Raw genomic sequence first — 23,848 nt, forward strand, 5'->3', positions numbered from 1 at the left:
TTCTTCCATCAGCTCTTGAAAAAAATGAGTTCTAGCGACACTCCTCTTGGTACAGTAGCCCTTCTTCAGGAAAAGCAGAAAGCCCAAAAGACGCCATACATTGTGCTCAGCGGAAGCGGGAAGAGCATGACAGCGTGAGTAACACAAAATAATCCTAATGCAGTGCTGATTTCTAAAACTGAGCTTCATGTCACCGTTTTAGAACAGATTGTTTGTACCCCTACAAGGGAACGAACGCCAACTGCATACAGATATTGAGTGATATGTTGTGGAGGTTGCCTGAGCTATAGCTTGTTTGTTCAAACGTAATAAGAATATCTGTGTATAGAAATAATCAAAATGTAGATGTAGTTGCATAATTTTCTGTCTATGTAGCCATCGCATAGACCCATAATATAATTCTAAGCTGTATAGTCATGAAGGAGTTAACCAAAGATAATGAAGCCAGAATGTGAAGCTGCAAAGTCTTATCAGTAGCTTTCACACAGAATGTACAAGAAACAAACAATGTGCTGCGAGAAAATAGGGAGTGAAATACTCCTTAAGGTACCGTCACACTAAGCAACTTACCAGCGATCCCAACAACGATAGGGATCGCTGGTAAGTTGCTAGGAGGTTGCTGGTGAGATGTCACACTGCGACGCTCCAGCGATCCCACCAGCAACCTGACCTGGCAGGGATCGCTGGAGCGTGGCTACACGAGTTGCTGATGAGCTCACCAGCAACCAGTGACCAGCCCCCAGCAACGTGTGGAAGATGCTGCGCTTGGTAACTAAGGTAAATATCGGTAACCAACCCGATATTTACCTTGGTTACCACCGCACGGAGCTACACGTGCAGAGAGCAGGGAGCAGCGCACACTGAGCGCTGGCTCTCTGCTCTCCTAGTTACAGCACACATCGGGTTAATTACCCGATGTGTGCTGCAGCTAAATGTGCACAGAGCAGGGAGCAGCGCACAATGCTTAGCGCTGGCTCCTTGCTCTCCTAGTTGCAGCACACATGGGGTTAATTACCCAATGTGTGCTGCAGCTACATGTGCACAGAGCAGGGAGCAGCGCACAATGCTTAGCGCTGGCTCCCTGCTCTCCTAGCTACAGCACACATAGGGTTAATTAACCCGATGTGTCCTGCAGCTACATGTACACAGAGCAGGAGCCGGCACTGACAGTGAGAGCGGCGGAGGCTGATATCGGGTAACCAAGGACAGGGCTTCTTGGTTACCCGATGTTTACTGTGGTTACCAGCCTCCGCAGAAGCCGGCTCCTGCTGCCTGCACATTTAGTTGTTGCTGTCTCGCTGTCACACACAGCGATGTGTGCTTCACAACAGGACAGCAACAACTAAAAAATGGCCCAGGACATTCAGCAACAACCAACGACCTCACAGCAGGGGCCAGGTTGTTGCTGGATGTCACACACAGCGACATCGCTAGCAACGTCACAAAAGTTGTTCGTTAGCAGCGATGTTGCTAGCGATGTTGCTTAGTGTGACGGGGCCTTTACTCCCTTGTTCTAGCTTCAAGGCTAGAGATGCAAACTGTATAATTCTGTGTCTTCCAATACACTGAACATAGTTCACTTGATGACGCTGGCTCAAGGAGAACATGTCTGTGTCCATTGTCTTATACATTGATATACGGCACCGTCTCTGGATATCCCGAACGAAGACTCCATTAGCAGTCTTTACCTAAATTCCTCCCTTGACAATGTAAATAGTGCATGCATTAAATAGGCCGTCCACTAGTTTTTGATAACCGCTGATGACTGGAGACCCCCAGCGATCTGATATTGATGACCTGTACTACGGACAACCCCATTATGCCCCCTCTACTGGTCAAACACAAATCAACAAACCAAAACCGAGATACGGTTCAAATATCATTTTTATTTGATAATAAAGGCACAAATTTTGGTAAAAAATGGCACCAACAAAAATAATCTAGTAAAAGGCATCCGTCTGAAAAATAATAAATTGCTCACAAAAAATCAAACTGTGCAAAGTGCAATAAAGTGCATTTATTATCAAATAAAAATTTATTTCTTTGTCGCTCCATTGGGAGACCCAGACAATTGGGTGTATAGCTTCTGCCTCCGGAGGCCACACAAAGTTATTACACTTTAAAAAGTGTAACCCCTCCCCTCTGCTATACACCCTCCCGTGCATCACGGGCCCATCAGTTTTATGCTTTGTGTTGAAGGAGGCACACATTCACGCAAGCTCCACATTTCTTCGGCGCTCCATTGGGAGACCCAGACGATTGGGTGTATAGTACTGCCTCCGGAGGCCACACAAAGCATTACACTAAAAAGTGTAAGGCCCCTCCCCTTCTGGCTATACACCCCCAGTGGGATCACTGGCTCACCAGTTTTCTGCTTTGTGCGAAGGAGGTCAGACATCCACGCATAGCTCCACTGTTTAGTCAGCAGCAGCTGCTGACTATGTCGGATGGAAGAAAAGAGGGCCCATACTAGGGCCCCCAGCATGCTCCCTTCTCACCCCACTTTATGTCGGCGGTGTTTGTTAAGGTTGAGGTACCCATTGTGAGTACGGAGGCTGGAGCCCACATGCTGTTTTCCTTCCCCATCCCCCTGAGGGGCTCTGAGGAAGTGGGATCTTACCGGCCCCCAAGCCCTGAGGCCGGGCTCCATCCACAGACCCATGGAACCTGCTGGATACGGAGCTGGGTACCGTTCAGGGACAAGGCCCTGCGACATTCAGGTACTCTGTGTCCCAAACAGGCCGCGCACATTCCAGACTTGCTGGGTGTGCTAGTGCGCCGGGGACAGTAGCGCTGCGCGCTGGGGTTACAGTCACTACAGTTTTTCTGAGTGACTTTATGTGTTGGGGACTGCCGCGCCGGCCGCCCCTGGAGCGGCGGCGCGGCTGCGACTTGTAGTGCGCCGGGGACTTAGCGCCGACCGTGCTTTTACGACGGCGTCGCTTATAAATTTAGTCCCCGGCTTCTGCGGCCTAGCTCCGCTTCGTTCCCGCCCCCACCCTGTCAATCAGGGCAAGGGAGAGACGCTGTACGATTAATCAGCGCCGAGGGCTGGAGTCTTATTTACATACTCCAGCCCTCTCACTGGGCACAGTGGGACGCAGGTTTCCCGCTCTTTGTCTGCACACGCCCAGGGCCCGCCCCTCTCCATAGGACGCCGGCAGCCATTCCTACATGCAGTCTGGCTGGAGAACGGACACAGGCTCTGGGAGACCCAGACAAGGGATTTCTGGCGACCACACACCCGCGTTAAGCGGGCGGTAAGCAGCACTTTAGTGCTGGCCCCACTAGTGCCACAGTGTTATTTTGGTGTACCCTTTTTTCTCTATACCATATATATATGTATATATATATTGCACTGTAAGGTCGCTTCTTGGCTGTATACCCTATCTTGCTTTGAGGAGACGACAACATGTCATCCGCAAAACGCAAGGGTGCCAAGACACAGGCTGTAAGCGCTGCTTGTGCCGCTTGTGGGGCTGATCTACCGGCAGGTTACAATGACCCCCATTGTGTGCAATGTTCGGTCCCTGTGCCACTTCGTCAGCCGGAGTCTATGGTGGTAGTGGCCCAGGCAGAGTCGCCGGTGAACCCTGTCCCGGTGACGGGGACAGAGTTTGCAGTTTTTGCTGACAAGATGTCTGTCACTATGACAAAGATCCTAGAGACCTTGCAGGCCAGGCCAGTTACTCAGACCATGGACACTGCTGCGGCAACGTTCCCCGGTCCCCCTCAGTTGGAGTTAATCCGTGCTTCAAGGGGGTCCCAGGCATCTCAGCCTGACGGCTCTGATTCAGATGACAGTCCCAGGCAGCCTAAGCGTGCTCGCTGGGAGAGACCCTCCACGTCATCACGCGGATCAGGGTCTCAGCGAGAAGAGTCTCTACATGATGAGACAGAGGAGGGTGATCAGGAGTCTAATCCTGAAACCGCTCTCAATCTGGATACTCCTGATGGTGACGCCATGGTAAATGACCTTATAGCGGCCATCAATAGTCTATTGGAAATTTCTCCCCCTGCCCCTTCTGCAGAGGAGGCAGCTGCACAGCAGGAGAAGTTCCATTTCAGGTATCCCAAGCGTAAACTGAGTACTTTTCTGGACCACGCTGACTTCAGAGAATCAGTCCAGAAACACCATGCTTACCCAGACAAGCGTTTCTCCAAACGTCTTAAGGATACACTTTATCCCTTTCCCCCTGACGTGGTCAAACGCTGGACCCAGTGTCCAAAGGTGGACCCCCCAATCTCCAGGCTTGCGGCTAGATCCATAGTTGCAGTGGAGGATGGGGCTTCACTTAAAGATGCCAATGACAGACAGATGGACCTTTGGTTAAAGTCTGTCTATGAAGCTATCGGCGCGTCGTTTGCTCCAGCATTCGCGGCCGTGTGGGCACTCCAAGCTATTTCAGCTGGTCTGGCACAGGTGGACTCTATCATACGTCCAGCAGTGCCGCGAGTAGCGTCCCTAACCTCGCAAATGTCTGCGTTTGCGACTTACGCTATCAACGCTGTCCTGGACTCTACAAGCCGTACCTCAATGGCGTCTGCCAACTCTGTGGTTTTGCGCAGAGCCTTGTGGTTAAAGGAATGGAAAGCGGATTCTGCTTCCAAAAAATGTTTAACCAGCTTGCCACTATCTGTAGATAGACTGTTTGGTGAACAATTGGCTGAAATCATTAAACAATCCAAGGGTAAAGACTCCTCCTTACCCCAGCCCAGATCAAGCAAACCTCAACAGAGGAAGTGGCAGTCGAGGTTTCGGTCCTTTCGAGGCTCCGGCAAGACCCAATTCTCCTCGTCCAAAGGGACTCAGAAGGAGCAAAGGAGCTCAGATTCCTGGCGGGCTCACTCACGCCCCAAGAAAGCAACCGGAGGAACCGCTTCCAAGGCGGCTGCCTCATGACTTTCGGCCTCATCCCTCCGCATCCTCGGTCGGTGGCAGGCTCTCCCGCTTTTGCGACATTTGGCTGCCACAGGTCAAAGACCGGTGGGTAACAGACATTTTGTCTCACGGGTACAGGATAGAGTTCAGTTCTCGTCCTCCGCCTCGGTTCTTCAGAACCTCCCCACATCCCGACCGAGCAGATGCCCTTCTGCAGGCGGTGTGCTCACTAAAAGCAGAAGGAGTGGTGATCCCTGTTCCTCTGCAGGAACAAGGGCAAGGTTTTTACTCCAATCTCTTTGTGGTTCCAAAAAAGGACGGCTCGTTTCGTCCTGTTCTGGACCTAAAGCTGCTCAACAAGCATGTGAACGCCAGGCGGTTCCGGATGGAATCCCTCCGCTCCGTCATTGCCTCAATGTCTCAAGGAGATTTCCTTGCATCAATAGACATCAAAGATGCTTATCTCCACGTGCCGATTGCTACAGAGCACCAACGTTTTCTACGTTTCGTCATAGGAGACGACCATCTCCAGTTCGTAGCTCTGCCATTTGGTCTGGCGACAGCCCCACGGGTTTTCACCAAGGTCATGGCGGCAGTGGTAGCAGTCTTGCATTCTCAGGGACATTCGGTGATCCCTTACTTAGACGATCTACTTGTCAAAGCACCCTCTCAAGAGGCATGCCAACACAGCCTGAATGTTGCGCTGGAGACTCTCCAGACTTTCGGGTGGATCATCAACTTTTCAAAGTCAAACCTGGCACCGACTCAATCACTAACGTATCTTGGCATGGAGTTTCATACTCTCTCAGCGATAGTGAAGCTTCCGCTGGACAAGCAGCGGTCACTACAGACAGGGGTGCAGTCTCTCCTTCAGGGTCAGTCGCACCCCTTAAGGCGCCTCATGCACTTCCTAGGGAAGATGGTGGCAGCAATGGAGGCAGTCCCGTTCGCGCAGTTTCATCTGCGCCCACTTCAATGGGACATTCTCCGCCAATGGGACGGGAAGACAACTTCCCTAGACAGGAAAGTCTCCCTTTCTCAGACGGCCAAGGACTCTCTGCAATGGTGGCTTCTTCCCACCTCATTATCACAGGGAAGATCATTCCTGCCCCCATCCTGGGCAGTGGTCACGACAGACGCGAGTCTGTCAGGGTGGGGAGCAGTTTTTCTCCACCACAGGGCTCAAGGGACGTGGACTCAGCAGGAGTCCACCCTTCAGATCAATGTTCTGGAAATCAGGGCAGTGTATCTTGCCCTACAAGCCTTCCAGCAGTGGCTGGAAGGAAAGCAGATCCGAATTCAGTCGGACAACTCCACAGCGGTGGCATACATCAACCACCAAGGAGGGACACGCAGTCGGCAAGCCTTCCAGGAAGTCAGGCGGATTCTGATGTGGGTGGAGGAAAGAGCATCCACCATATCAGCAGTTCACATCCCGGGCGTAGAAAACTGGGAAGCAGACTTCCTCAGTCGCCAGGGCATGGACGCAGGGGAATGGTCCCTTCACCCGGACGTGTTTCAGGAAATCTGCCGCCGCTGGGGGGTGCCGGACGTCGACCTAATGGCGTCTCGGCACAACAACAAGGTCCCGACCTTCATAGCGCGGTCTCGCGATCAAAGAGCTCTGGCGGCAGACGCCTTAGTGCAAGATTGGTCGCAGTTCCGGCTCCCTTATGTGTTTCCACCTCTGGCACTCTTGCCCAGAGTGTTACGCAAGATCAGATCCGATTGCGGCCGCGTCATACTCGTCGCCCCAGACTGGCCGAGGAGGTCGTGGTACCCGGATCTGTGGCATCTCACGGTCGGCCAACCGTGGGCACTACCAGACCGTCCAGACTTACTGTCCCAAGGGCCGTTTTTCCATCGGAATTCTGCGGCCCTGAACCTGACTGTGTGGCCATTGAGTCCTGGATCCTAGCGTCTTCAGGATTACCCCAAGGGGTCGTGGCCACCATGAGACAGGCTAGGAAGTCCACTTCTGCTAAGATCTACCACAGAACGTGGAAGATTTTCTTATCCTGGTGCTCTGCACAAGGAGTATCCCCCTGGCCATTCGCGTTACCTGTCGTTCTTTCCTTCCTGCAATCTGGGTTGGAAAAGGGCTTGTCGCTCGGCTCCCTTAAAGGGCAAGTCTCGGCACTATCCGTGTTTTTTCAGAAGCGTCTAGCACGACTTTCTCAGGTGCGCACGTTCCTGCAGGGGGTTTGTCATATCGTACCTCCGTACAGGCGGCCGTTAGATCCGTGGGATCTAAACAAGGTCCTTGTTGCTCTCCAGAAGCCGCCCTTCGAGCCTCTGAGGGATGTGTCACTTTCTCGACTCTCACAGAAAGTGGCCTTTCTGGTAGCGGTCACGTCTCTTCGGAGAGTGTCTGAACTAGCAGCGCTGTCATCCAAAGCTCCTTTCCTGGTGTTCCACCAGGACAAGGTAGTGCTGCGCCCCATTCAGGAGTTTCTCCCTAAGGTGGTATCCTCTTTTCATCTTAATCAGGATATCTCCTTGCCTTCCTTTTATCCGCATGCAGTTCATCGGTATGAAAAGGATTTACATTTGTTGGATCTGGTGAGAGCACTCAGAACCTACATTTCCCGCACGGCGCCCCTGCGCCGCTCGGATGCACTCTTTGTCCTTGTCGCTGGTAAGCGCAAAGGGTCGCAGGCTTCCAAAGCCACCCTGGCTCGATGGATCAAAGAACCAATTCTTGAAGCCTACCGTTCTGCTGGGCTTCCGGTTCCATCAGGGCTGAAGGCCCATTCTACCAGAGCCGTGGGTGCGTCCTGGGCATTACGACACCAGGCTACGGCTCAACAGGTGTGCCAGGCAGCTACCTGGTCGAGTCTGCACACTTTCACCAAACATTATCAGGTGCATACCTATGCTTCGGCGGACGCCAGCCTAGGTAGAAGAGTCCTGCAGGCGGCAGTTGCCTCCCCGTAGGGGAGGGCTGTCTTTGCAGCTCTAACATGAGGTATTTCTTTACCCACCCAGGGACAGCTTTTGGACGTCCCAATCGTCTGGGTCTCCCAATGGAGCGCCGAAGAAGAAGGGAATTTTGTTACTTACCGTAAATTCCTTTTCTTCTAGCTCCTATTGGGAGACCCAGCACCCGCCCTGTTGTCCTTCGGGATTTTTGGTTGTTTTTCGGGTACACATGTTGTTCATGTTGAATGGTTTTCAGTTCTCCGAGGTTACTTCGGAGTGAATTTGTTTAAACCAGTTATTGGCTTTCCTCCTTCTTGCTTTTGCACTAAAACTGGTGAGCCAGTGATCCCACTGGGGGTGTATAGCCAGAAGGGGAGGGGCCTTACACTTTTTAGTGTAATGCTTTGTGTGGCCTCCGGAGGCAGTACTATACACCCAATCGTCTGGGTCTCCCAATAGGAGCTAGAAGAAAAGGAATTTACGGTAAGTAACAAAATTCCCTTCTTTAGTCAGCAGCAGCTGCTGACTTTATCGGATGGAAGACAAGAGGGCCCCAGGGCCCCCGGCATGCTCCCTTCTCACCCCACTTTGGTCGGCGGTGCTGTTAAGGTTGAGGTACCCATTGCGGGTACAAAGGCTGGAGCCACATGCCGTTATCCTTCCCCATCCCTTAGGGGCTCTGGGAGAAGTGGGATCCTAACCGGTCACCAGGCACTGGGACCGGGCTCCCTCCGCAGCCCCTGTGGGAACCTGACGGACAGGAGACTGGATGTCATCAGGGACAGGCCCTGCTTCTCTGAGGTACTCTGTGTCCCCTTGGGGACGGCGCATAGAGCGCCTGTGGATCGGACGCTGCAGCAGCTGCTCTGTGTTTGGGGTCGCCGGGACTACCGCGCCGACCGTGCCTGTTTGCCGGCCGCGCTTATAAATCGAGTCCCCGGCTTTTGCGGCCTAGTACCGCATATTCCCGCCCCCGGGCCTGCCAGTCAGGGGCAAGGACTGGACGCTAGACTGAACGTCAGCGGTGAGGGCTGGAGCATACTTAGTATTCTCCTCCCCCCTCACTGAGCACCGTGGGGCACCAGATTCCCGCACTTTCTGAGGCACGCCCACGGCTCCCTCCTCCTCTCAGAACGCTGGCAGCCATTGTTATCATCGCTGCTGCCGGAGGAGAACTTCAGATAGAGCTCCACAACTCTGTGAGGCCCAGGCAGGAAATCTGGTGGACACACAACCGCTGAGCGCGGTCGGTAAGCCGCACCTGTTACAGGTGCTGGCCCCCCTGGGTGCCGCAGTGTATATATATATATATATCCATATTGGGTATACATTTGCTCTGCTCGGCCGCAGTATTTGCTTGGCTATATACCCTCACTGTTTGCTAAGAGGAGATAACAGCATGTCGTCTGCAAAAAGCAAGGGTGCCAAGGCACAGGCTTTTTTTGCAACTTGTACCTCTTGTGCGGCTATGTTACCTGCAGGTTCCACCTACCCTCATTGTGTGCAATGCTCGGCCCCTGTGACACTCACTCAGCCGGAGCCTCGGGCACTGGTGGGACCCTCGGCCCAGGTAGAACCACCGGCTGCCACTGTCAGGTGGCAGGGACAGAGTTTGCAGTGTTGGCTGAGAAACTTTGAGTCCCTTTCACAATCCATGGCTCAGTCTATGGACAAATGGTCTGCTAAGATACTTGAAGCTTTGCAGTCCAGACCGGTAACACAGGCCCCGGGCACTGTTGAATCATTGACCCCAGGCCCCCCTCGGTTGGAGCAGCAAAAAACTGCTCCTGAGGTGACACATAGGTCCCACGGGGAGGACTCCGACTCGGACCGCAGTCACAGACCGTCTAAGCGGGCTCGCTGGGGACCTTCATCCACTTCATCACGCTGCTCAGGGTCTCAGCATGAGGACTCTCTGGAGGATGAGGCGGAGGTTGCAGCTCAGGGCTCTGATCCTGACGGTGCTCTCAATCTTGATACACCTGAAGGAGACGCCATTGTAAATGACCTTATAGCGTCCATTAACCAGGTGCTAGAACTTCCTCCTCCAACTCCACCTGTTGAGGAGTCAGCTTCACAACAGGAGAAACACCAGTTTAGGTTTCCCAAACGTACAAGGAGTGCTTTTTTCGATCACTCTAACTTCAGGGATGCTGTCCAGAAGCACAGAGCATTTCCGGACAAGCGCTTTACTAAGCGCCTTAATGACACACGTTACCCCTTCCCACCTGACGTAGTTAAGGGTTGGGCTCAGTGTCCCAAGGTGGATCCTCCAGTCTCTAGGCTGGCGGCTAGATCCGTGGTATCAGTGGCAGATGGCTCATCGCTCAAAGATGCCACTGACAGGCAAATAGAGCTCATGATGAAATCCATCTATGAAGCCATAGGAGCGTCTTTTGCTCCAGCATTTGCAGCCGAGTGGGCGCTCCAAGCTATCTCAGCTTGTCTGTCTGAGATTAATGCGGTCACACGCACCGCTACTCCGCAGGTCGTGTCTTTGACTTCTCAGGCGTCGGCTTTTTCGTCCTACGCCATGAACGCTGTCCTCGACTCGGTGAGCCGTACAGCGGTAGCATCCGCCAATCCGGTGGCAGTCCGCAGGGCCATGTGGCTACACGAATGGAAGGCAGACTCTGCTTCCAAGAAGTTCTTAACCGGTTTGCCATTTTCCGGCGACCGCTTGTTTGGCGAGCAATTGGACGAAATTATCAAGCAATCCAAGGGAAAGGACTCGTCCTTACCCCAGTCTAAACCGAACAGACCTCAGCAACGAAAGATTCAATCGAGGTTTCAGTCCTTTCGGCCCTCAGCCAGGTCCCATTCCTCCACGTCCAACAGGTCACAGAAGGGCCAGAGCAACTCTTCTGCATGGCGGTCTAAGTCACGTCCTAAAAAGACCGCCGGAGGAGCCGCCCCCAAGGCGGCCTCCTCATGACTTTCGGTCTCCACAAACCGCATCCTCGGTCGGTGGCAGGCTCTTCCGCTTTTGCGACGCCTGGTGGCCACATGTCCAAGACCGATGGGTGAGAGACATTCTGTCTCACGGTTACAGGATAGAGTTCAGTTCTCGTCCTCCGACTCGTTTCTTCAGAACATCTCCGCCCCCCGAGCGAGCTGATGCACTTTTTCAGGCGGTAAACACTCTGAAGGCAGAAGGAGTGGTGATTCCCGTTCCACCTCAGGAACATGGTCACGGCTTCTACTCCAACTTGTTCGTGGTGCCAAAAAAGGACGGATAAATTCCGTCCCGTTCTAGACCTCAAGCTGCTCAACAAGCATGTGAGCACCAGAAGGTTTCGGATGGAATCTCTCCGCTCAGTCATCGCCTCGATGTCACAAGGAGATTTCCTAGCATCAATCGACATAAAAGATGCTTATCTCCATGAGCCGATCGCTCCCGAGCATCACCGCTTTCTGCGTTTCGCCATCAAGGACGAACATCTTCAGTTCGTGGCGCTGCCATTCGGCCTGGCGACAGCCCCACGGGTCTTCACCAACGTCATGGCAGCAGTGGTGGCGGTCCTACACTCTCAGGGCCACTCGGTGATCCCTTACTTAGACGATCTTCTAGTCAAGGCACCCTCCAGGGTGGCATGCCAACACAGCCTGACCGTCACTCTGGAGACTCTCCAGAGGTTCGGGTGGATCATCAATTTCCCAAAGTCAAATTTGACACCGACCCAATCGCTGACTTACCTCGGGATGGAGTTTCATACCCTTTCAGCGATAGTGAAGCTCCCGCTGGACAAACAGCGTTCACTACAGACAGGGGTACAATCTCTTCTTCGGGGTCAGTCACACCCCTTGAGGCGCCTCATGCACTTCCTAGGGAAGATGGTGGCAGCAATGGAGGCAGTTCCTTTTGCGCAGTTTCATCTGCGTCCACTTCAATGGGACATCCTCCGCAAATGGGACAAGAGGCCGACGTCCCTAGACAGGAACGTTTCGCTGTCACGGACAGCCAAGACCTCTCTTCAGTGGTGGCTTCTTCCCACTTCCTTGTCGAAAGGAAAATCCTTCTTGCCCCCATCCTGAGCTGTGGTCACGACGGACGCGAGTCTGTCAGGGTGGGGAGCGGTCTTCCTCCACCACAGGGCTCAGGGAACCTGGACTCCGACAGAGTCCTCCCTTCAGATCAACGTTCTGGAGATAAGGGCAGTGTATCTGGCCCTAAAGGCGTTCCAGCGGTGGCTGGAGGGCAGGCAGATCCGAATACAGTCGGACAACGCCACGGCGGTTGCGTACATCAACCACCAGGGCGGCACACGCAGTCGTCAAGCCTTCCGAGAAGTTCAGCGGATTCTGCTGTGGGCGGAAGCCACAGCCTCCACCATCTCCGCAGTTCACATCCCGGGCGTAGAAAACTGGGAAGCAGATTTTCTCAGTCGCCAGGGCATGGACGCAGGGGAATGGTCTCTTCACCCGGACGTGTTTCGGGAGATCTGTTGCCGCTGGGGAACGCCGGACGTCGATCTAATGGCGTCTCGGCACAACAACAAAGTCCCGGCATTCATGGCTCGGTCCAAGGATCACAGAGCTCTGGCGGCAGACGCGTTAGTTCAGGACTGGTCGCAGTTTCGACTGCCTTATGTATTTCCTCCTCTGGCACTGCTGCCCAGAGTATTACGCAAGATCAGGTCCGACTGCTGTCGCGCCATCCTCGTCGCTCCAGACTGGCCGAGGAGATCGTGGTACCCGGATCTGTGGCACCTCACGGTGGGTCAACCGTGGGCACTCCCAGACCGACCAGACTTGCTGTCTCAAGGGCCATTTTTCCATCTGAATTCTGCGGCCCTCAACCTGACTGTGTGGCCATTGAGTCCTGGCTCCTAGCGTCCTCAGGGTTATCTCAAGATGTCATTGCCACCATGAGACAGGCCAGGAAACCAACGTCCGCCAAGATCTACCACAGGACTTGGAGGATCTTCTTATCCTGGTGCTCTGATCAGGGTTTCACTCCCTGGCCGTTTGCCTTGCCCACTTTTCTTTCTTTCCTTCAATCCGGAATGGACAAGGGCTTGTCTCTCAGCTCTCTCAAGGGACAAGTATCGGCGCTTTCCGTGTTTTTTCAAAAGCGTCTAGCCAGGCTTCCGCAGGTCCGCACGTTCCTGCAGGGGGTTTGCCACATAGTTCCACCTTACAAGCGTCCGCTAGAATCCTGGGATCTTAACAGGGTGCTGACGGCTCTCCAGAAGCCACCTTTCGAGCCGATGCGGGATGTCTCTCTATCTCGCCTTTCGCAGAAGGTTGCCTTCCTAGTTGCAGTCACATCACTTCGGAGAGTGTCTGAGCTAGCAGCGCTGTCATGCAAAGCCCCCTTCCTGGTGTTTCACCAGGATAAGGTGGTTCTGCGTCCGGTCCCGGAATTTCTCCCTAAGGTGGTATCCCCGTTTCATCTCAATCAGGATATCTCCTTACCTTCTTTTTGCCCTCATCCAGTTCACCAATGTGAAAAGGATTTGCACTTGTTAGATCTCGTGAGAGCACTCAGGCTCTACATTTCACGCACGGCGCCCCTGCGCCGTTCTGATGCGCTCTTTGTCCTTGTTGCTGGCCAGCTTAAGGGGTCGCAGGCTTCCAAGTCCACCTTGGCTAGGTGGATCAAGGAACCGATTCTTGAAGCCTACCGTTCGTCTGGGCTTCCGATTCCTTCAGGGCTGAAAGCCCATTCTACCAGAGCTGTAGGTGCGTCCTGGGCATTGCGGCACCAGGCTACGGCTCAGCAAGTGTGTCAGGCGGCTACCTGGTCGAGTCTGCACACTTTTACAAAACACTATCAGGTGCATGCCTATGCTTCGGCAGACGCCAGCCTAGGTAGGCGAGTCCTTCAGGCGGCAGTGGCCCACCTGTAAGAAGGGGCCGTTTTTTCGGCTCTTTTTTATCGAGGTATTCTTTTACCCACCCAGGGATTGCTTTTGGACATCCCAATTGTCTGGGTCTCACAATGGAGCGACAAAGAAGAAGGGAATTTTGTTTACTTACCGTAAATTCCTTTTCTTTTTCGCTCCTAATTGGGAGACCCAGACAATTGGGTGTATAGCTATTGCCTCCGGAGGCCACACAAAGTATTACACTTAAAAGTGTAAGGCCCCTCCCCTTCTGGCTATACACCCCCAGTGGGATCACTGGCTCACCAGTTTTGTGCTTTGTGCGAAGGAGGCAACACATCCACGCATAGCTCCACTGTTTAGTCAGCAGCAGCTGCTGACTATGTCGGATGGAAGAAAAGAGGGCCCATACGGGGCTCCCAGCATGCTCCCTTCTCACCCCACTTCATGTCGGAGGTGTTTGTTAAGGTTGAGGTACCCATTGCGGGTACGGAGGCTGGAGCCCACATGCTGCTTCCTTCCCCATCCCTTTTTACAGGGCTCTGGGTGAAGTGGGATTCTATCGGTCTCCAGGCACTGAGACCGTGCTCCATCCACAGCCCCTGGTATCTGCTGGACATGGAGCGGAGTATCTTCAGGGACATGGCCCTGCTACATGGAGGTACTCTGTGTCCCTGTGGGGACCGCGCAGACACACGGCAGCACTGCTGGGTGTGTTAGTGCGCCAGGGACAGCGGCGCTGTCCGCACTAGTGCCATCGCACACCACAGCGTTGCTGGGTGTGTTAGTGTATTGGGTGACTACTGCGCTAACCGCCGCTGCCATTTTTATTTAAGGCGCCGCTGGGATTTGTGGTGCGCCGGGGACTTCCGCGCCGGCCAGCACTGATATGCCGGCCGCGCTTATTAACTCGAGTCCCCGGCTTCTGGGCCTAGTCTCCCTTCGTTACCGCCCACAGGCCTGACAGTCAGGGTAGGGGCGTGACGCTGCATAGCACAGCAGCGCTGAGAGCTGGAGTATGTTTTGCATACTCCACCCCTCTCACTGTGTGCACTGTGAAACCGGATTCCCGCACTTTCTCAGGCACGCCCACGGCTTCCTTCTCTACAAGGACGCCGGCAGCCATTAGTGTCAGTTTCTGTACGATACAGAGACAAGTGTGGAAGACCCTGGCATTCTGATAGTCACACAATCGCTGCAACAGGCGTTAAGCAGCACCTGTGGTGCTAACCCCACTAGTGCAGAAGTGCACTTATAGATATGCTTGTACTATATACATTGCACTGTTTGGTCGCACGTTGTATATACCCTCCTGGATTGTGCGGAGGAGTTATCAGCATATTCTCTGTGTAAAACAAAGGTGCAGAACCACATGTTTTTCTATGCAGCCGGTACAGCATGTACGGCTATACGGCCGGCAGGTTACATAGACCCCCATTATATCCAGCTCAGCCGGAGTCTCTGCTAATGGCCAGAGGATGAGGACGGTGTCTGCAGTATTTACTGACAGATTTTCTGAGACTATGGCTATGATACTAGAAGCCTAGCAGTCCGGACATGTCTCTCACAACATGGGCACTGTTGAATCATTGATCCATGGCCCCCCTCAGTGTGAACAACTAACAGCTCCGGGAATGTCACACGCATCCCAGAGTCACGGCTCTGCACAGACGTCAGTCCCAGACAGCCTAAGCGGGCTCACTATGAGCGGCCCTCGGTTTCATCAGGGTCCTAGCAGAAGGACTCTCTGTGTAATGAGGCGGAAGTAGCGGCTCAGGATTCTGATCCTGAGACCGCTCTCAATCTGGATACACCTAATGGTGACGCCATAGTGAATAATCTTATAGCGTCCATCAATAGAATGTTGGTTATTTCTCACCCAGCTCCTCCAGTGGAGGAGTCAGCTTCACGTATTTTTCTGGACCACTCTGCCTTCAGAGAGGCAGTCCAGGAACACCACACTTATCCAGATATGCGCTTCTCCAAACGGCTTAGGATACACGTTATCCCTGCCCCCTGACGTGGTCAAGGACTGGACCCAGTGTCCCAAGCGGCATCCTCCAATCTCCAGGCTTGTAGCTAGATCCATAGTTGCAGTGGGAGATGGAGCTGCACTTAAAGATGCCACTGACAGACAGATGGATCTCTGGTCTAAATCCATCTATGAGACTGTCGGCGCACCGTTGGCTCCAGCATTCTCACCCTTGGGGCACTCCAAGCTATTTCAGCTTGTCTTACACAGATTGACACGGTTACACGTACATCTGTGCCGCAGGTGGCATCCTTAACCTCTCAAATGTCTGCATTTGTTTCTTACGCGATTCAGGTTGCCCTAGACTCTGCGAACCGTGCGGCAGTAGCCTCCGCTGCTCCGTGTTTTTAAGCAGAGCCTGGTCTGCTCGTTAAGTGAATGGAAGGCAGATTCTGCTTCCAAAAAAGGTTGCTTAACCAGTTGCCTTTTTCTGCTGACCGACTGTTTGGTGAGCGTTTGGATGTAACCATTAAACAGTCCAGGGGTAAGGATTCATCCTTTCCTCAGCCCGGACACAACAAACCCCAACAGAGCAGGAGGCAGTCGTGGTTTCGGTTTTTTCGAGGCTCGGGCAGGTCCCATTTTTCCTCGTCCAATGTGGACTCAAAAGGATCAGAGGAGCTCAGATTCTTGGCGGGCTCAGTCACGCCCAAAAAAGAGACAGTCTGAAAACCCGCTTCCAAGGCGGCTTCCTCATGACTTGCGGCCTCCTCTCTCCGCATCCTCGGTCGGTAGCAGGCTCACCCGCCTTGGCGATATTTAGCTGCCATAGGTCAATGACCGTTGGGTGTGAGACATTCTGTCTCACGGGTACAGGATAGAGCTCACTTCTCGTCCTCCAACTCGATTCTTCAGAACTTCTCCACCTCCCGGCCGAGCCGCTGCTCTTCTGCAAACAGGGTGCACTCTATAGGCAGAAAGAGTGATGACCCCCGTTCCTCTTCAGGAACAAGGTCACGGTTTTTACCCCAAATTATTTGCGGTGCCTATAAGAACGGGCCGTTCCGTCCCGTTCTGGATCTAAAACTGCTCAGCAAGCTAGTGGACACCAGGCGGTTCCGGATGGAATCCCTCCGCCATGTCATCGCCTCAATGTCCCAAGGAGATTTCCTAGCATCATTAGGCATCAAGGATGCTTATCCACACGTGCCGATTGATCCAGAGCACTAGCGTTTCTACGCTTCGTTATAGGAGACGAACACCTTCTGTTCGTAGCTCTACCTTCCGGCTAGCGACAGTCCCACTGGTCTTCGCCAAGGTCAGGGCAGCAGTAGTCACAGTCCTGCACTCTCAGGGTCACTCTGTGATCCCATATTTAGACGATCTACTTGTCAAGGCACTCTCTTAGGAAACATGCCGACACTGCCCGAACGTTGCGCTGGAGACTCTCTAGAGTTTTGGGTGGATCATCAACTTTTTGAAGTCAGATCCGACCCCGACCCTATCGCTAACATATCTAGGCATGGAGTTTCATACTCTCTCAGCGATAGTGAAGCTTCCGCTAGACAAACAGCATTCACTACGGGCTGCAATCTCTTCTTTAAGAACCAGTCGCACACATTGAGACGCCTCATGCACTTCCTACGTAAGATGGTAGCAATGGAGGCAGTTCTTTTCGCGCAGTTTCATCTGCGTCCACTACAATGTGACATTCTCCGCCAATGGGACGGGGAGTCGACCTCCCTCAACAGAGTCGTCTTTCTTTCTCAGGCGGCCAAGGAATCTCTACGGTGGTGGCTTCTTCCCACCTCATGGTCAAAAAGAAGGTCCTTCCTATCCCCATCCTGGGCGATAGTTACGACAGACGCGAGTCTATCAGGGTGGGGAGCAGTTTTTCTCCACCACAGCGCTCAGGGTACGTGGACTCAGCAAGAGTCCACCCTTCAGATCAATGTTCTTGAACACAGAGCAGTGTATCTTGCCCTACAAACCTTCCAACAGCAGCTGGACAGCAAGCAAATCCGACTTCAGTCGGACAACTCCACAGCGGTGGCATACATCAACCACCAAGGAAGAACGCGCAACCGGCAAGCCTTCCAGGAAGTCCGGCAGGTTCTGATGTGGGTGGAAGACACGGCATCCACCATATCCACAGTTCACATCCCAGGCGTGGAAAACTAGGAAGCTGACTTCCTAAGTCGCCGGGGTGTGGCCGAAAGGGTATGGTCTCTTCACCCGGACGGGTTTCAGGAGATCTGGCGCCGCTGACAGAGGCCGGACGTCGATCTAATGGCGTCACGGCACAACAACAATGTGCCAGCTTCATGGCACGGTTTCACAATCATCGAGCTCTGGCGGCAGACGCCTTAGTTCAGCATTGGTCGCAGTTCCAGCTACCTTATGTGCCACCTCTGGCATTGTTGCCCAGAGTGCTGCGCTAGATCAGGACCGACTGCGGCCGCGCCATCCTCGTCGCTACAGATTGGCCGAGGATGTTGTGGTTCCCGGTTCTGTGGTGCCTCACGGTAGGCTAACCGGGGGCACTACCAGACCAATCAGACTGGCTGTCTCAAGGGCCATTCTTCCATTTGAATTCTACGGCCCTCAACCTGATGGTGTGGCATTGAGTCCTGGAACCTAGTGTCGTCAGGATTACCTCAGGACGTGGTTGCCATCATGAGACAGGCTAGCATACCAACGTCCGCCAAGATTGACCACAGGACGTGGAAGATATTCTTATCTCGGTGCTCGGCGCAGGGTGTTTCTCCCTGGCCGGTTGCATCGTCTATGTTTCCTTCCTTCCTGCAATCTAGGTTGGAAAAAGGGTTGTCGCTCAGTTCCCTTTAGGGACATGTCTCAGCGCTATCTGTATTTTTTCAGAAACGACTTCCTCAGGTACGCACGTTCCTACGGGGAGTTTGTCGTCTCAGCACTCCGTACAAGCGGCCGTTAGAGCCCTGGGATCTGAACAAGGTTCTAATTGCTCTCCAGATGCCGCCTTTCGAGCCTTTGAAAGAGGTCTCCCTTCCCGCTTTTCTCGGGAAGTGGCCTTCTAGTAACGGTCTCGTCTCTTAGGAGAGTTTCCGAGCTAGCAACGCTCTCATACAAATCTCCCTTCCTGGTCCTTCACCAGGACAGGGTAGTTCTGCGTCCGATTCCGGAATTTCTCCCTAAGGTGGTATCCCACTTTCATATCAATCAGGATATCACCTCACCTTCTTTGTGTCCTCGTCCAGTCCATCAATTTCGGAAGGATTTGCATCTGTTGGTTCTGGTGACAGCACTCAGGTTCTACTTCCCGCATGGCGCTCCTGCGCCACCCGGATGCACTCTTTGTCCTTGTCGCTGGTCGGCGTAAACAGTCGCAAGCTTCTGAATCCACCCTGGCTCGGGGGATCGAGGAACCAATTCTTGAAACCTACAGTTCTACTGGGCTTCTGGTTCTCTCAAGGCTGAAGGCCCATTCTACCAGAGCCGTGGGTGCATCCTGGGCATTACGGCACCAGGCTACGGCTCAGCAGGTGTGTCAGGCACCTACCTGATTGAGTCTGCATACTTTTACCAAGCATTTTCAGGTGCATACCTACGCTTCGGCAGACGCCAGCCTAGGTAGATAAGTCCTTCAGGCGGCGATTGCCCACCTGTAGGAAAGGGCTGTTTGACGGCCCTATCACGAGGTATTCTTTTACCCACCCAGGGACTGCTTTTGGACGTCCCAATTGTCTGGGTCTCCCAATTAGGAGCGAAAAAGAAGAAGGGAATTTTGTTTACTTACCGTAAATTCCTTTTCTTCTAGCTCCAATTGGGAGACCCAGCACCCGCCCTGTTTTCTCGGGGTTTTTCTGTTTTTTCGGGTACACATGTTGTTCATGTGGTATGGTTCAGTTCTCCGATGTTTCCTCGGATTGAATTGGTCTTTAAACCAGTTATTGGCTTTCCTCCTTCTTGCTTTGGCACTAAAACTGGTGAGCCAGTGATCCCACTGGGGGTGTATAGCCAGAAGGGGAGGGGCCTTACACTTTTAAGTGTAATACTTTGTGTGGCCTCCGGAGGCAATAGCTATACACCCAATTGTCTGGGTCTCCCAATTGGAGCTAGAAGAAAAGGAATTTACGGTAAGTAAACAAAATTCCCTTCTTCTTCTAGCTCCTATTGGGAGACCCAGCACCCGCCCCTGTTCCCTTTGGGCTGTTGTTCTTTTGTGTACACATGTTGTTCATGTTCAATTGTTCTTTGGTTCATGGTTTCAGTTCTCCGAACATCCTTCGGATTGAATTTACCTTAGACCAATTTATAAGTTTCCTCCTTCCTGCTTTGGCACCAAAACTGATGAGCCCGTGATGCACGGGAGGGTGTATAGCAGAGGGGAGGGGTTACACTTTTTAAAGTGTAATAACTTTGTGTGGCCTCCGGAGGCAGAAGCTATACGCCCAATTGTCTGGGTCTCCCAATAGGAGCTAGAAGAAAAGGAATTTACGGTAAGTAAACAAAATTCCCTTCATTTGAACCATATGCAAAATAATAAAAAAATTCAATAAATATAAAATAATACCCATAATAAATCTGAGTTATTGCACAAATCCACTAATGTAAAAAATATATCACTCCAGAGAAATATTTTTTTATATATCTATTGCACTGATCAATCCGTAATATAGCAAATATGGAGGCTTTTTACATTTATAAAAAACAATATTGCATGATAGAAAAAAATATAAATATATAATGCACATACCCTATTGCACAATTGAATTATATCTAGCAGCAAAATCAAGGCAATATTGCACAGTCTGGGCCAATAAAATATCAATAGCCCAATGCAATGCAGGGTGATAGGAATTGGAAGCACCCTGCATGCATTTAACAACTGTTTAGACAGGGAAGATAAAGGCCAGAACAAACAATAAGAGCAATTTAAACATACCAAAGTGAAACCGCAATATTCACCATGCCAAACACCGGCCCCTACGTACGTTTCGGTACTTTTTCGTCAGGGGGTGGCTGCATAAAGCAGGAATGTTATCATTTGCTGCATGATTATATTGAGAAATTTGTCAACAAAAACTTTTTAACCTATTTAGATTATAAAAGCGGTGTCCAATGCTGGACAGTCACTTTAAAGGTATTGTCTCATTCTTAAAGGGACTCTGTCAGCATAAAATGACTCTTCAAACGCTGCACAGGCACTCATGCATCAGGGTGCAGTGCGGCAAAACCAGTTCAGTGCACCTTCCCCCTGCTTGATTTCCATCTATCTCCACCCTTAAGGAGCCAGAGCTGTCAATCAAAGAAGAGTGTGGAGGGCAGAGATAGAAGGAAAAACAGCAGATGGGAAGGTGCACTTAAATGTTTGGCCATATCAAGGGTGCACAAAGGGCTTATACTTGGTTTAGACAGTCATTCTCTGCTGACAGTCCCTTTTTAAATAGGTGAAATTGCAAAAGACTGAGTGATTTTAAGTTTTGTGCACACTGTGTTGTCTGGGTCTAGGTGGTTGGTCTTGTAGGCCTGGAGCGCAGCACTTACAAGCTCTATAGCACAGAGTTTGCAAGTTCTGCTCTGAAGCTGGCTCTCCTGAAGAAAGAAGATACGACAACCCCTCTAAACTTCCAATATGCAAAACCATTAGTTATCCTAAATCTGTTCTGACATGGAAGCTTGTATTATGTCCATCCATTGTAATGATTTTACCAATATGTTAATGTAAGGATAATAAAAGGTGCAATTCTTCTTAGTTTTTCCTCCTTTTCTTTCTTTTAGGAACACACTTATTAAATGAGTGGTAACGGATCAGTGAAATTCCACTGGAGAACCAGAAAATCATCCTGTACACAGAGTATACGCATATAACAAAGCATGCTGGACCGGTGTGGATTTATGAAAGCTCAGGACATCTCTGTTAGGAATGTGCAGCCACGCGGACCATCCCGACAGACTGGGACTTTGGTGGGATTTTTTTTTTTTTTTTAACTAGGTTCTGTAAGATTGGGGTGTGCTGGAATCCAGACGTGCTCCAGTTTTCCTTGATACACATTATCGGATTGTCTGTAAATCCTCTAATAAAATTGTTGTAATATGGAATTATTTAAATTCTTTCTGCCGCTATTATTTTTTTACTTAACGTGATTCACGTAATACTGCCATGTAATGAGTTGTTGTCATTTGTCTGTGTGATGTCCTGTTCTGATCCAAAGAGTTCATGCCGTCTGCCTCTATTTATGACTGTAAATTAAATAAAGGCCTAGAAGACAAAACGGGAAGAATGGACATCACAAGCCATAAGAAATTAGGAAAGATGGTCCTTAGCCCTGCACTAACAATGGAGCATTTGTGCTAAAGGATAAAATGCAGAAGTAGAGCTTTGGAGTGTTAAAGGGAACCTGTCACCAGAGTTTTCGCAATTAAACTAAAAGAACCCCCCTTCTGCAGCTCCTGGGCTGCTTCTAGAAAGGTTCATCTTGCTACTGACCCCCCTTTCAGACCTAAATAAACATATTATAAAATCTTACCTTTTCTTATGCTAATGATGGTTTATGGTCACAGGGGCGGGCTGTATTTCATCCGTTATCCCCCCTCCTGCCGCTCTTCGCCGTCCCCCATCGTTCATTTACATACATGATGCCACCGCCCTCATGTAACGCAGTTCTCCTGAGTTCTCGCGCATGCCCAATGGCACTAGCGCGGGACTGAGCATTGTGCAATTTGCGAGCGCTGGTGAGGTTATTGCGCAGGCTCGAGGTTATGGGCGGCGCTGTGAATGTCATCACCAGCATCATCCAAGTACCCGCCCGTAATCTCGCGCCTGCATTATGCACATTGCGAGCGCTGGTGAGGTTATTGCGCAGGCGCAAGATTATGGGCGGGTACTTGGATGACGCTGGTGATGACAGTCACAGCGCCACCCATAATCTCGCGCCTGCTCAATAACCTCACCAGCGCTCGCAAATTGCACAATGCTCAGTCCCGCGCTAGTGCCACTGGGCATGCGCGAGAACTCAGGAGAACTGCGTTACATGAGGGCAGTGGCATCATGTATGTAAATGAACGATGGGGGACGGCGAAGCGTTGCATACATCAGCAACACTGTCCCCATTGGGGCTCACAATCTACATTCCCTATCTGTATGTCTTTGGAATGTGGGAGGAAACCGGAGACCCTGGAGGAAACCCACGCAAACACAGGGAGAACATACAAACTCCTTGCAGATGGTGTCCTTGGTGGGATTTGAACCCAGGACCCCAGTGCTGCAAGGCTGCAGTGCTAACCACTGAGCCACCGTGCATCATGTATGTAAATGGACGGCGAAGAGCGGCAGGAGGGGGGATAACGGACGAAAAACAGCCCGCCCCCGTGACCATAAACAATCATTAGCATACCAAAAGGTAAGCTTTTATAAAGTCTTTATTTAGGTCTGAAAGGGGGGCCAGTAGCAAGCTGAACCTTTCTAGAATTCAGCCCAGGAGCTGCAGAAGGGGATTCTTTTAGTTTAATAGCGCAAATTCTGGTAACAGGTTCCCTTTAAAAGGAAAAATGGGATTATTATATGGTGGTTGTACAGACCGCGAGGGCAGGCAGCAGTGGCAGGAGGCTTGCAGTGACCACGGCCGATCAATTTGGTCCTCCAAATTCATTTGTTTATCTTTAAGTTCTAATACTCACTGTCAGCAAAGTTTTGAGGCCTTGAGCAAGTGTCCATGTTGTACCCATGTAGGGCGAAGACTAAAAAAAAAAGAAAAGCCAATGACACCCCACCAACAACACTTGGGTAGATTGCTGGGATCTATGATGCCTTTGGATGGCACCAGAACCTGCCAGGGACCTTCTGGAAGAATAAAGTTGGAGGTAGTCGAAGAGATAAACAATGTGTCATCCATATCCAGAGTATGGAGGGACTGGCTGGAGAGGGACAGAATAAAAGCATCACAATGTCCTCATTGAGATAAAATGTTGAGACCACATCTGGGAAAGAATGAAGGGACAATGTGTAAACGCTAAAAACAACAAATGCACAGCCAGTTGTCGCACATATGCTGCCTCTTTAACGTCTTTCAACCACCTCAGGCTTCAAAAACCAAGTAGCAGCCAAAAGATGTGATTTGATCATTCTTCAGGTGGCTGCATGGAAAGCCGCTAACTAGTTTATATAGAAAATAGCAAAGGTGCTGCAAACACAATGAAGACGCTTCAGGAAAAATTATTTCCTTTATCGTTCCTATGGGAGACCCAGACAATGGGTGTTTAGCT

The 23,848-nt window shown here is 51.5% G+C and overlaps 1 protein-coding gene across 1 annotated transcript in view; it reads left to right on the plus strand.

The window, feature by feature from the left end:
* Positions 1–21,694, plus strand: part of SART1 (spliceosome associated factor 1, recruiter of U4/U6.U5 tri-snRNP) — a 149,307-nt gene extending 127,613 nt beyond the window's left edge. The window contains exons 20-21 of the mRNA XM_075326488.1: positions 13–134; positions 21,365–21,694. Of these exons, the coding sequence (XP_075182603.1) occupies positions 13–134; positions 21,365–21,383 (141 nt within the window). The 3' untranslated portion in view covers positions 21,384–21,694. The remainder of the gene's footprint in view (positions 1–12; positions 135–21,364) is intronic.
* The last annotated feature ends 2,154 nt before the right edge of the window (positions 21,695–23,848 follow it).

Source organism: Anomaloglossus baeobatrachus, chromosome 10 (genome assembly GCF_048569485.1).
Source record: "Anomaloglossus baeobatrachus isolate aAnoBae1 chromosome 10, aAnoBae1.hap1, whole genome shotgun sequence".
In the NCBI taxonomy this organism is placed as follows: Eukaryota; Metazoa; Chordata; class Amphibia; order Anura; family Aromobatidae; genus Anomaloglossus; species Anomaloglossus baeobatrachus.